Genomic DNA, 13,384 nt, shown 5'->3' with positions numbered 1-13,384 from the left:
TCTGAAATTTAAAAATGTATTTCTGAAAGCTATTCTTAAAATTAGGCCAACTTTTTAGTATCAAGATTGCCATAGAAAAATGTGTAAATCCTTTTCTTGGTCTCAATCACTAATTATTTCATATATTTTTATTTATTTGTTCATAATTTTTCAGTGACGTGGTGTCTTTTAGCACAATAAAGTAATAATTTATCCTATTCTAATCTATTGGGTAACTATAAGAAGCTAATTCCTTAATATGGTTTATTAAATATTCATATTTAGCTGATATTTCCAATCTTATTAAAATTAAAATTTTTCCTTAAATATGAATTTATAAATTTGTATTGCAAAAAATAAATGAAACTCAACTGTGAATTTTGCTTTGTTTGTTTCGGGGGTTAGTATAGTCCTTCATCAAATTTCTGATACTTGAGAAAAGAATCCTTTGGAGGACTTTTTAAAAATTGTTTTAATTTTTACAGGGTTAAAGTGTACACAAAAACTGATGGGTTAGTGGCCATTCATCCTAAATCTGTTAATGTGCAACAAACAGAATTTCATTATAAGTGGCTTATCTATCACCTGAAGATGAGAACAAGTAGTGTAAGTAAACATGTAAAATAATTATGGACCTATATATTGGTTTTGTCATGACAGTTATAAACAAAATTCATTCTCACTTTCCCCCCCCACTTTTGTTCCAGTAGGAATTACAACTTTTTTCCCTTAATAGTTCAGACTTTTTATTGTGCATGTCTGTCATGGTGGACCTTTGTATTTTAACTCATTAGACACTTGCTTTCATTTGTAAAATGTTATTTCAGAGTCTACTTTCAAGCACTAGTGAAGGAGTGTTAGTGGCACAGTGGTTAAGTATTGGCTGTTAGTGAAAGGTAGACCATTCAAACTGTATCTGTCAGCCACTGTGTGGGAGAAAAATGTGGCAGTCAGCCTCCATAAAGATTACAGGTTTGGCAACCTGTGGGCCAGTTCTCCTTTTCCTGTAGAGGCTCACTAGTGTTAAGATTGACCACATGGTAACAGTTTGATCACAATTGGCAGAACAATCTCTGCCTAGAAGGAAGGTAGTAATAGATACAGGTGATCTTTATGAAAGGAGAAAGCAACTCACACTCATGAATGTATTAATTCCCTTTAATTCTCATTGCAGATATACTTGTATGACTGCACAGAGGTATCTCCCTACTGTCTCTTGTTCTTTGGCGGTGATATTTCCATCCAGAAGGATAACGATCAAGAAACAATTGCTGTAGATGAGTGGATTATCTTTCAGTCTCCAGCACGAATTGCCCATCTTGTGAAGGTGACTGCCTTTACATGATCATCTTTGAATTACATGCAAATCTGCATGATCCTAGTTTTGTTCTGTTATGTATATATATATATATATATCCTTTGTTTCTTTTTCAGCCTAATGAATAATATTGAGAGATCAATTCATACTTTTTCCTACTTGTTTTAAAAATTATAATTAGCCAGCAATTTTAAATGGCTCAGTGTGGTTTAAGGTGGAATTTCTCAAAACTTAACTGTACTTTAGTAGGATACTCATAACCACATTTTAGATGATTGATCACGAAATGTTTCAGTTTTGTCCCAGGGCTTGTGAAACTCATTTACCAATTAAAGTTCTTTTCCTTATTATGTGGTGTGAAAGTTCATCTGCCTCAGCTGAACACAAGTAATCTTTCTAACTTCAGGAATTAAGAAAGGAACTAGATGTCCTTCTGCAAGAGAAGATTGAAAACCCTCATCCTGTAGACTGGAAGGATACTAAATCCAGAGACTGTGCGGTGCTGTCTGCTATTATAGACTTGATCAAAACACAGGAAAAGGCTCTCCCAAGAACTTTCCGCCGCGGATCCAGACTGGGTATTACAGCTGACAACTTTTTGTGCTCATCTGAAAAGCCAATTTGACAGCCATTGTCCATCATAGTTTAAAAATTTTATCTCTATACCGAGCCTTGGGCCATGACTAATTCCTGTGTATAAGGTAGAACCTTAGAAATCCTCAGTGCACCCTCATGACTTGCTGTGCATGACTTACTGACTTAGCACCGTTAGCCCTAGGTGGTACTTATAAGTATACCGTGGAATGGCCATACACTCTGCGTGTCATGCCCACCTCATGAGAGTACTCATATGTATTGTTATACAACTGGAGAAATTCCTTTGTTCCGTGGTAAAAATTACTGTTGCTCACCATAAAGACTCATTATAGAACCAGTTTTTAAAAAAAATAGGTTGCTTAGACAAAAGGCAGTGTCACACAAGAATTTGAACACAATCACATTTTTAAAAATGAAACATCTACCAGAAGCAAATTCATTTGTTGTAAGAATGCCCAGAATTTAATAAAATGTATAGTGTGTAAATCTCAGCCAACTTCTTGGTTTGCTTTTTATATTTAACATGTCCACTTATCCCTTGCCCATTTAACGTTTTGCTGGTTTTTGTTTGTTTTCTGTTTTAAGAAGACTGAACTTACATCCCCTGGTGCAGCGTAATGTAGCAGTTAAGAGCACAGTCGGGAGCCTGACTACTGAGAGTCAGAGCTCAGCTCTGTCACCACTCCATGTCTTAGGCAAGATACTTAACCACTTGTATTTTCCTTTCCTTCTCTAAAATAAGGATAACAGCAGTGAAGACTGAAGGTGTTAATTCATGGACCGCACATAGGGAAGTGTTTGTATTGGAGAAGATACTGAATCTTAGCTAGTATTTGTCCCTGAAATAGTATTTTTTGTAACAATCCATTACATTATACTTCTTTTCTGTGCGCTGAATGCTATTGTACTCCACCTGCCAATGGAATCCAGTCTGATCTGTATGCTTTCGGCCCTTACCACGTTAGGGCAAATCATTTGTTCCTTGGCCCTTCCTTTCTGGGCAGGCTTGTGCCTGGGTATGGTGGGCCCTTTTCCCTTAGGGTGAAACAAGATTTCTCTCAAGCCAGTCCTGGGCGGGCTTTGTCTGGTAAGTAATTGGTGAGGCATGACCATGCGAACGAGTCCTGAGCTGAGGAGAAATTTGCAAGGGGTAGGGGAAGGCTTCAGAGAAAGACTTGCCTCACTGTGAGAAGTGTAGGGCGGAAACTGCTCTACGAGAGTCCTTCATAATTCTGGTGAGCTATTCAATTAACCAACTCCACAATTGCCCTTATTTTGATAAAAAACGATCATGGTTTTAAGCCACCTTTAATATTTTATATAACTTAGCAGAAAGCTTAACTGAAACATCTGTTGAGTGCTGTTTTCTTGCTCTGCTGTAGCCCGATTTCCCCCATTTATTTTGGGACCTAATGATTGTGACTCATAATGTCTGACAAAATGTAAAAGTCATACTGCTGGAAAACTGCAGAGACATCAAGAGAGCATCTTGCTCTACCCCAAAATAGGCACATTTTAATGTCCCTTCCAATCAATCCAAGGAAACAAAGGGGAAAAGTATCATGGGATGCCTAGGGTGTAGTGATAATGCTGTGATGATTTGTAGTAGCCTAGTGTGTGCCCCCATCATCGCTCCCCATGTCTTTGGATGGGCTGTGTGTGCAGGTTCCTGTATGGCTGGTCTCCCAAAAATGATCTGTCACTCATTGAATTTTTGTTGAAGTCAAATCATAATATTGTAGATATTAGTTTATCTCTAAACTCAAGATGACTATCAGATGTTTATATAAGATTTTATTTCTGTGTAATCCCCCCCCCATGCTCTTATTATCTAGTTTAAATTTACAGTCTCTTGGCCAAAATATCATGGAAAAGGAATAATTATGATTCCTTTTGGTCGTTTAATTACTACGTAGCTGATTCCAAAGGATCCTGGGGGCATGTTGTGCTAGGTTTGTGGGCAACTAAGTGCAAGGTCGGTAGTTGAAAACCACCAGCTGCTCTGAGGGGAAAAGATGGGGCTTTCTACTCCCGTGAAAGGTTTGGGTCAGTTCTGCTCGGCCCCATAGGGTCACTGAGTTGAACTGACTTGATGGCAGTGGGTTTGGAGTTTTGTCTTATAGTTGATGTCATGCGTATAAATTACTCAATACATTGCTTATATTTTCCATATGAATGGAAAAGATATTTCTGAAATTATTTAGTGCATGAGGTGTTCAGAGATTAAAACAGCTATTGTCACTGTTTGTTTATGGAGTAGGACATTATTGAATGTAATATGTATTCTAAGTCTCAGAACCGTTTGTTCTTTAGTGGTTTTATTGGAATAGACTAAGAAGGGCAGTTACTTGTCTCACCATTCTGAGTCTGGAAGATAACTTTGGCGGGGGGTGGGAGGTGGAATGAACCTGAAATCCAAAGCTTCTTGGGTAGGGGTATCAGGTGGTTGGAATGGAGAAAAAGAAAACTCTCTAGAAAGCATCTTTGAACAATGTCTCCACATTGATGAAACCTTCCTATCATTAACTTGGGCCCAAACTACCCATATTTATACGAATTATTACTAGATATTTTCTAGTACTCATTTTTTCATCAAAATCCACCCTAAAAATTAGAATTTGTAAAAAAGCAATGTTAAACTGGTAGTTTGCTTTTTATTCTAGCTCTTAGAGTCTGTGTGTATTTATATTGAAGGCATTGTGATTGTATGCTATAAACATACTTTTTAATATGCTAATGGTGTAAATGATACTTCTTTTCTGAATCTGCAACAGTACATTTTCATTGTGAAATAATTGAAACGTCAACATATAAAGAGAATCATGTTACACTATTACATTTTGGTATATTTCCTTAGTCTCCCCCTTCTTTTTAAGCTTTAAGGTATTCTTTTATATATAATGAGATGAACCAATGTTAAGTAATTCTGTTCTGTCATTTGTATAGTCATATGATTATTCTCATTACAGTCTTGGTATAGAACTATCCCGTTACCTAAAAATGTGTCTTGTTCTCCTTTACATTCAATATCTTGCTACTGGTAACAACCATTTAACTCGGCGGTTCTCAATTTATGGGTCACAACCCCTTTGGGGGGTCAAACGACCCTTTCACAGGAGTTTCCTGGTTCGTAACAGTAGCAAAATTACAGTTACAAAGTAGCAATGAAAATAATGTATGGTTGGGGGTCATCACAGCATGAGGAACTGTATTAAAGGTTTGCAGCATTAGGAAGGTGGAGAACCAGTGATTTAACTGATGATGTCACTATAGTCGTACCTTTTCAATAATTATAAATAAATGAAGATGTGTTATTTTGTGCCTTTTCATATAACAAGCTTTTTAGATATTCTTGTTAACTGCATGTATCAGTAGTTCCTTCCATACTGTTTTAGCATTAATGCATTGTGTGGGATATACCATATTTTGTTTATTCATTTACCAGTTGATGGATAATTGTTTTCTGGTTTTGGCTATTATGAATAAAGCTGCTATAAACATTTGTATACAAACATTTTGTGGGCATATGTTTTCATTTCTTAGATAAATACCTAAGATTCGAAACGTGTTGTCACATGGTGTACAGAGGGGCTTTTCGACATGGAAATATGGAATTAAAAGATAATGGAATTTTTTAATTAAATTTTTGAACTCACTCATATTTAACTTTATAACAAACTCAAACTTTCCCAAAATGGCTTTACCACTGTACATTTCCACCAACAGTATATGAGAGTTACATGTGTTTCACATTGTTAACTATTTGATACTTTAACATTTTTATTTTGTATGTATACTTGTGTGATTTTTCGTTTTAGACCGATGTAGAGTCTCCATCATTCAGTCTAGTCTGCTCAGCTGTCATAGTGCAGCGACTTGGGTTTCCTTGTGATGCTGGTAGCTATCCCAATGAGATTTCAAATACCAAACTGCTCACTCATGATGCACAGGTAGCAGCATAGCTCTCACACAAGACTGGGAAGGACCTGGATTGTTTTGTTTTTATTTTTCCCCTTCAGTTGCCTAGTAAAAACCTTATGAGTAGCACAGGAACACAGTGCTAAAAAATGAGACCCTCAAGTTGGAAAGTACTCAGAAATACAACTGGGCTAAGAGCTACCACCTCAAAGCAGACAACTGTAATGATATGGATGGAGTAAAACTTTGAGGACCATCATTGACTGATGTGGCACAATACAAAATGAGAAGACACAGATGCAAATATTCATTAATACAACATGTACCATCTGAAGAGGAATAAAGGATATTGGAAGCTGCTAAAAATGAAATGGAACACTTGAAGATTGATATTCTAGGTACTAGTGAGGTTCAGTGTATTGGCATTAGCCAATTAAGAACAAGACAATCGTGTGATCTCTACTGGGAATGGTAGATTAACAGCATAGCATTTGTTAAGAACATCTCAGGATTTATCATGATGTACAGTGCTGTCAGTGATAAAATAGTAGTAATATACCTGCAAGAAAAAGTAGTTAATAAAAATATCAAATTTGTTCAACCACTAAAACCAAAGATGAAAAAAATTGAAGATTTTTACCAACTTAGGCAGTATGAAATTGATCGAATGTGTGGTAGTTACATAATCTCATGTAAACTTAAGGATATTGAGAGTGAAGGGGAGTGGACTCTAGCCTGTCAGTCAGGTCACAGCCTGGAGGATTCTGGGAACTTCCTCTCTGTCTGCCTTCGTCTTCCTGTGGACAAGCCATGTGGAGCTCGGCAGAGACCTGTAGGCACAGCCCTGTGATGCTAACACTGCGATTAGACCCATAGACTTCCACCCACCAGCTTGTGATCTTCCTGCGTTGGCATCATTGCATGCACTGTGTGAGTCTAAAGAGGAATTTAATATTGGACATAGGAGCTAATACCAGATTTATGGACTTGATCTGGACTGTGCCCAGATTTTTCTCAATATATAATTGCTCTTTGATACAAAGCTATCTCTTAAATAATACATGAGTGTTCCTAAATTGTTTTCTCCATTCAACCGGGACTAGCACACATCGTCATCAGAATGCACCGATAGTTACTGGTGACTGAAATGCGAAAGTTGGAAACGAATGATTGGTAGGTAGCTGGAAAACATCTTTGCTGCTAAAAAGAATACCAGACCAGAGATCACATGAAAGGATTTTGCAAGACCAGTGACTTACTCATTGCAAATACATTATTTCAAAAATGTAAAAAAGCCACTTTATGTGTGCACCTCACTAAATGGAAAACTGGAATTGAATCTGTTGAAAAGTCTCCATAATGACAGACATTTCAACAAACATGCCAGATGGAGCGCTCGTTGATAGCAAGACATTGGAAAACAGTTACAGCTTAATCAACTAGAAAAGACCCCTTTAAGGACCTATTAGAAAGTCAATCCAAGAAAATGTGGAAATGGAAACAATGAATGAGGAACTATAAAGAGTTGATCCATTAAAGTGATGCTATTGGAGAAGAATGTTGAAAGTCCCAGAACATGTCTTGGGAGAAATACAGCCAACATACTCTTTAGGATGGGGAGACTGCCTCTTGTACTTTGTATACCTTCTCAGTCTGTGGAAAGGTAAGCATGGAAAAAGATCAGGAAGAAGACCCTCAGTGAGTACAATAGATAACAGTGACTGTAACAATTGGGAGGATGTCCAGACTAGACGGTGTTTTGTTCTGTTGAGATAGGGTCTCTGCACCAGAGATGACTTCGCGGCACATAACAACAATAGCATTAATATCACATGCAAGAAAAAGTATGTTCAAGATAAGTTAAAAACAGCAGTAAACAGGTGTCTTCAAACTATGGCCCGCGGGCCACATGAGGCCTGCCGAGGACATTTATCTGGCCCGATGGGTGTTTTTGCCCCGTTTGTTTTTTTACTTCAAAATAAGTGCAGTGTGCATAGGAATTTGTTCATAGGTTTTCTTTTTTTAAACTATAGTCCGGCCCTCCAATGGGTCTTAGGGACAGTGAACTGGCCCTGTTTAAAAAGTTTGAGGACTCCTGGACTTGAGATTGCTAGAAATTCAAGGTGTATTCAGAAAACGATGTGGGACAAGAGTATCATGGCTGAAGTCAGATCTTGGTAGAAAGCAGAAAATACCAAAGGCGTTCATCTGTGTTCTCTTGACTATGTATTCAGTTTTGCGGGTCAAAACACACTGGGAATTCCAGAGCAGAGCACCTAGTTGTTCCTGTGGAAGGAAGCAATCCAGACACCATGAGGCAGTTCCAACAGAACAGTAGTATGCTGTGTGGTTTAAAATCAGAAAAGTGTGCATCAGGCTTGTATTCTTTTACTGTACTTATTCAAGCTGTATGATAAGAATCTCAGAGGTTGGACTGTGAAGAACGCAGCATTAGGATTGGAAGAAAACATTAACCTTTGATGTGTGACCTATACAAACCTGCTGCAAGTGAAGACTTGAAGCACTTCCGGACGAAAACGAATGTCTACAGCCTTCAGTGTGCATTTTATCTTAGCTTTACATGCTCACAACTAGACCAATAAACAATGGTGATGAATTTTAAAGGATTAAAATTGTTAACAATTTCGTTTTACAATCAACTTCTATGGAAGCAACAGTGAAAAAAAATGATGTATTGCATTGGGCAGGTCTACACTCCTTAAAGGGTTAAGCAAAGATGTCGTTTTAAGGACTGTGGACTCCATGGCATTTTCAGTTGCTGAGTGAGAAGTGACCAGATGGCATCTAACCAGCAGCATGGTATCTAACAATAAGCATCTGTATTTCCTTTCTCTTTTTGAGTTATCTTATACACACTTAGTGTGTTCTGATTTTCAAGCTTATATGTCAAATGAGGGTGTGTACATTTCTTTCTGACTAGGGTGCCAGGGGATTATTCTGTATGAATTTTAGAGATACAGAAGGTTAGTATGTAAAGTTAAAATGTAAGTGGCCAGAGGTGCGCCTTTAGTAATTCTGGCACATTGTGAATCAGAAATGTTGCCGCACAAGCACAGAAACCTGAAACAAATGCGAAAGCGTGAAGCAGTTAGTTCTTGTGTTCCATCTGTGTGTATACTTTCAGCCCTTTCCCAAAGAATCCGTCACTGATTTACACAGCACATCAAAGCAATTTTGGCATTCTTGAGGGAGTCATAGTGTTCCTTTGAAATATTCTTGGAATTTGGGGCTAAGAAGTCTGAAGGGGCAAGATCAGGGTTATAGGGGTAATTTTTCCCAATTAAATACTCCTAGAATTCACCTTGCTACCTATGAAGAGTTATCACCACCGAGATCAACACAGTGGGGGAGGGGAGTATACCTTTTAGCAATTCCAGTTTTCTTAAAACTTATTTATAAATCCCCATAATCATCCTGTATCCTTTGAGAAAATCTATTAAGATGACTGCTTTGGAATACCCCAGAATACTCACTTTTGAGCTGCCATCTGTGCCTCTAACTGGCCCAGTAGCTGCTTTAGGAGGCACTATTTTGTTTGAACCTTGCTCTTGGGGCTGTTACCGGTAGACACAAAAGTAATCTCTGGATATGACTGGCTCCTGAAGATCAGCTTCATTAACTTCTGTCTTGCTTAAAAGACAGGCAAATCCGCTCTTGGAGCTAGCTGATTCTCAGTACTTTTGATGCCCATCAAGCTTGTGGACACCATGATATTGCTGAAAATTTAAAATACCACGCCATGCCACATTCCAACTTTAGGAGCTGTCCAACCAACGGGAAGTCTACAGTCTTCCACGAGACTTCAGCCAGTTTCTTCATCAAGGCTGATAGTCTTCCCTCTCTTGGTTCATCTTTGAAGTTTTCCCAACTTCCCTTAAAACACTCAATCCATCTACACTAGTTTTATGTGAGGCAACATTCCCATACATCTGTAGCAGTACTTCAGTGAACTGGGAAAGATGTTCTCTTGAGCTGTTAAAATTTTGGTGTTAACCCTAACCCCCAATATTTTTTTCCTATGGTGCCAAGAATATCCCTTATTTTTCTTTTTCGGAAGGCACCCTAAGGAGACTCGGACAAGTGTGTTACTGGGGGAACGCATCTGCAGCCATCCACGGATCACAGAGATGTATTTGAACATGTTTTGTTGGAACAAACTTGCATCTAAGAACTTGAATCCTGGTAACAGTGTGTCAACACACCCTTGCATACAGTGAAGCCATTTCTATTGAGTGTCAGAACACCAGTGTTAGGGGGTTGTCATGGCAGGGGCTGCATCTCCACCATGAAGTGAAGAGTGAGGCATGAGAAACAGTATGTGTTGGTGTGAGGAAGGGCATGGGCGGAAAAGCAGAGCCATTGTTTTTTCTAGTTTTTAATTTTGATTTATACTTCAAGTAGATGTTTTAATAGCCTGGTATGAATGTGCAAGGAATTCGAGAAAATCGTTTTGAATCCTTGCAAAAACATAGTTTCTTGCACACATGAATGAAAACATGCTTGGGAAGCTTATTATGTTGTTCACTTAATGAAACAGAGTGACACCTTGTTGATTTCTCTTTCTAGTCCTCCAAGAATTTATTTTAGGTATTTCACTGTCTTGGCTATAAGCTCTAATTTGTTAATTTTCAGTTCTTTCTGGATGCTAACTCCCCTTAGCCCCCTTCTCCGGACCACTTCATTTTAGAGCAAAGATAGTGAAATGGAATAAGCCTATTTAATATTTTTGCAATCTTGGGCAAGAATACAATGGAAATTAATATCAGATGTCTAAGTACTTTAAAATAGTTAATTTACCAAACTTGAGTAAAAGTCAATTAACTATTGAGTAACAGTGGTTTAAACTGCATCGGTCCACTTACATGTGGATAAAAAACAAACAAACAAGGGTTCATCATCAATGGGTGAGCTGTCTGTTCATTGCATTGGCTAGTGAAGTAAAGGGGGATCTTGTGGTTAATACGTGTTCTTTGTGTAGGGTGCAACGCTGTTGGAAGAACACCCTAAATCCCATACAAAGTGCCATTGGTGAGGTTAGAGATCCTCCCAAGAATTAGAGAAAACTCCAGACACTATCAGAAAAGGTGATTCACTTGATACACATGGTAGATTGAGATCTGCAGCTATGATTGCCAGCCATTGCAAGATCAATGAATCCAGTATAAGGACTATTTCAAAAAAACCAAAAAAACAGAAAATTGTATAGACATTCATGCAACAATGCCAGTAAGCTTGAAAACCTTAAATTTCTGCAAAATAGCTTTTTATCTTGTATTGAACATGTGGTGAGAGTAGCGACACCAGTAAGGAAAGGGGTAGGTGGGAGGAGAAAGGAGGAACCGATCAGAGTAATCGATAAGAGTAATCGACATATAAGCCCATCCCAGGGGGACAGACAACAGAAAAGTGGATGAAGGGAGACTGGTTGGTGTGAGACACACACACAAAGATAAATTATCAAGAGTTCATGAGGGAGGGAGGGTGGGGGTGGGGGACATGAGCTGATACCAAGGACTTAAGTAGAAAGAAAATGTTTTGAAAATGATGATGGCAACATATGTACAAATGTGCTTGGCACGATGGATGTATGGATTGTAAGAGCTGTAAGAGCCCCCAATAAATTTTTCTTAGAAAATGTGGCTTTTTGTAAAACATCATTCATAGACCACACCAGGATTCCACGTGGAAGCCCCAGTAAGTACACTAATCTGTACCTCACATTCGCCCGGAGCAGGTACATGGAGCAGACGGCCTCCCTTGGACTGAAGCCCTAGTATGAGAAGCAGCAGAGGACTGCTATCCCAAGGTTATGGAATTGGTGCTTTTTGGACCTTCGTTAGGATCCCTTGCTTTGAGGGTGCCCAATGAGTGGTGGCCTGGGACTTCCCTGTATTGACTATTGGAATGCTCTCGTGGCTTTCTTCGCATACCCCCGGTGCAGGGGTGGTTAGGTGTCAAGCTGCATCCGCGAGGTTGGCGGTTGGGAACACCAGCAGCTCTGCGGGCGGCGAGGGACGGGCCTTCCACTCCTGTAATCGGCTGCAGTCTCGGAAGCCCATAGGGGGCTGCCGTGAGTCAGCCTTGGCCCCGTGGTGGTGAGTCTGGTTTGGTTTGCTTTCTCATGATATCTCAATCTGGTAGGCAGGGCTCTACCTTTGTGAGACTGTCATTGAAAGTTTGCCCTATCACCAAGAAGGAAACAGTGTCTGGCCTCCTTGCTCCCAGCTCGTGTCCAAACTTGGTCCCAAGTTAAAATAATATTTTGATGAATTAAAAAATGCCCAAGGGGGTCAGCCAGAAGGAATGGGCAGTGGGTGCTCGCCAGAGGGCTGTGTCTTTAGTAAAGGTGGTCCTCTCGGCCGGCCGGCGTCCTCTTCGTTCTTCTCCATGTGGATGGCACTCCTCTGGCCTGGCTTCAGAGGAGAGGAGGCCCTGTCCTTTCCCTCCCGAAGCTGAAGCCTGAGCGTAGCCATAGGACCAGGAAGACAATGAAGACGACCAGGATGATGACGGCAGGCCTGAGCGCACTCTAGGGGTGGCTGAGGCAGCCACTGCAGGACAGGATGAACTTGATCATCACTCAGGAGTTGTTGGTGTCAAGCTCCAGGGCTCACTGGCCAGATGGAGTCTCATCCCAAGGGTAGGTCTCATAAAAGGCGTGGTCATGAAGCCCATCAAGAGTGGTGCTGCCTGGTGGCCAGCAGGGTTGAGTAGGTGCCCGTGGGGCAAACCAAATGAAGGGCCAGGTCGCTGCCACAGTGATGGTGAGTTGTGCCTTACCCAGTTGACATGGTTGGTTTTCCGAGCCTCTAGCCACTTTGCCATGCCTTTGGGTTCAGTGAGAACATCGAGGCACTTCTGCAGGGGCATGGGGGGCACTGCTGTCCAGCTCGGGCACCTGCTGCGCCCAGTAGCCCACAACCCTTGGAGTGGCTCACATTCCGGCCCACCCTGCTGGTGGCTCAATCTCTAGCACTGAGGTGGGCTGGCTTTGAGGTCTGTACCCCCAACTGCAGCATGTCCCCAAGGGTGAACTACTTGTGGCCACCAGGGTAAGAGGGGTAATGCCAGCTGCCAATGGGGCTGAGGCTCAGGTGTCTGCGTGCATCGTGACCCTCCGACTGCGCCGCGTTCTCCTTGGCCCTGCTGCGCGTGATGGCCAGTGCGGACCAGCTGGCCTCTGTCCCCCGTGGCCGAACCGCGAGGCGCTGCTGACTGTCAGTGTGTAGATGCTGTTGGCGTGGCTGTCGCAGTTGCAGCTGTCATGCTCTGGTTCTACGAGGCCCAACGATGGAGCCCAGGCCCCCCGCAGTCCTTACTGACCTCACTGACCCTGGAAGGCGGATGTGGTTGGGGTTCACGTCCAGCGAGGTCTGTCACCTCTCCAGCCAGCAGGCGCATCCCTCCCATGCACGCGCGTAGGCCGTGCCCACTGCAGACTCCATTTTTAGTCCCCGAGGGGACCTCACCAGCATGGGTGTGCAAGGCCGGTGGGTACCAAGGCCGGAGAGTGGGGCTGGTGGTTCACATCAAGCCGGCCCGAGTCCTAAG

At 41.0% G+C, this 13,384-nt stretch overlaps 1 protein-coding gene across 1 annotated transcript in view; it reads left to right on the top strand.

The window, feature by feature from the left end:
* Positions 1–2,385, top strand: part of DHX36 (DEAH-box helicase 36) — a 45,832-nt gene extending 43,447 nt beyond the window's left edge. The window contains 4 exon segments of the mRNA XM_004709024.2: positions 465–585; positions 1,154–1,306; positions 1,704–1,839; positions 1,842–2,385. Coding sequence (XP_004709081.1) covers positions 465–585; positions 1,154–1,306; positions 1,704–1,839; positions 1,842–1,888 — 457 coding nt within the window. The 3' untranslated portion in view covers positions 1,889–2,385.
* The last annotated feature ends 10,999 nt before the right edge of the window (positions 2,386–13,384 follow it).

The sequence above is a fragment of the Echinops telfairi genome, unplaced genomic scaffold, assembly GCF_000313985.2.
Source record: "Echinops telfairi isolate 266 unplaced genomic scaffold, ASM31398v2 ScPeMD7_7421;HRSCAF=8459, whole genome shotgun sequence".
NCBI lineage: Eukaryota > Metazoa > Chordata > Mammalia > Afrosoricida > Tenrecidae > Echinops > Echinops telfairi.
Note: the sequence above shows the minus strand (reverse complement) of the source record. Positions and strands in the feature narration are given on the sequence as shown.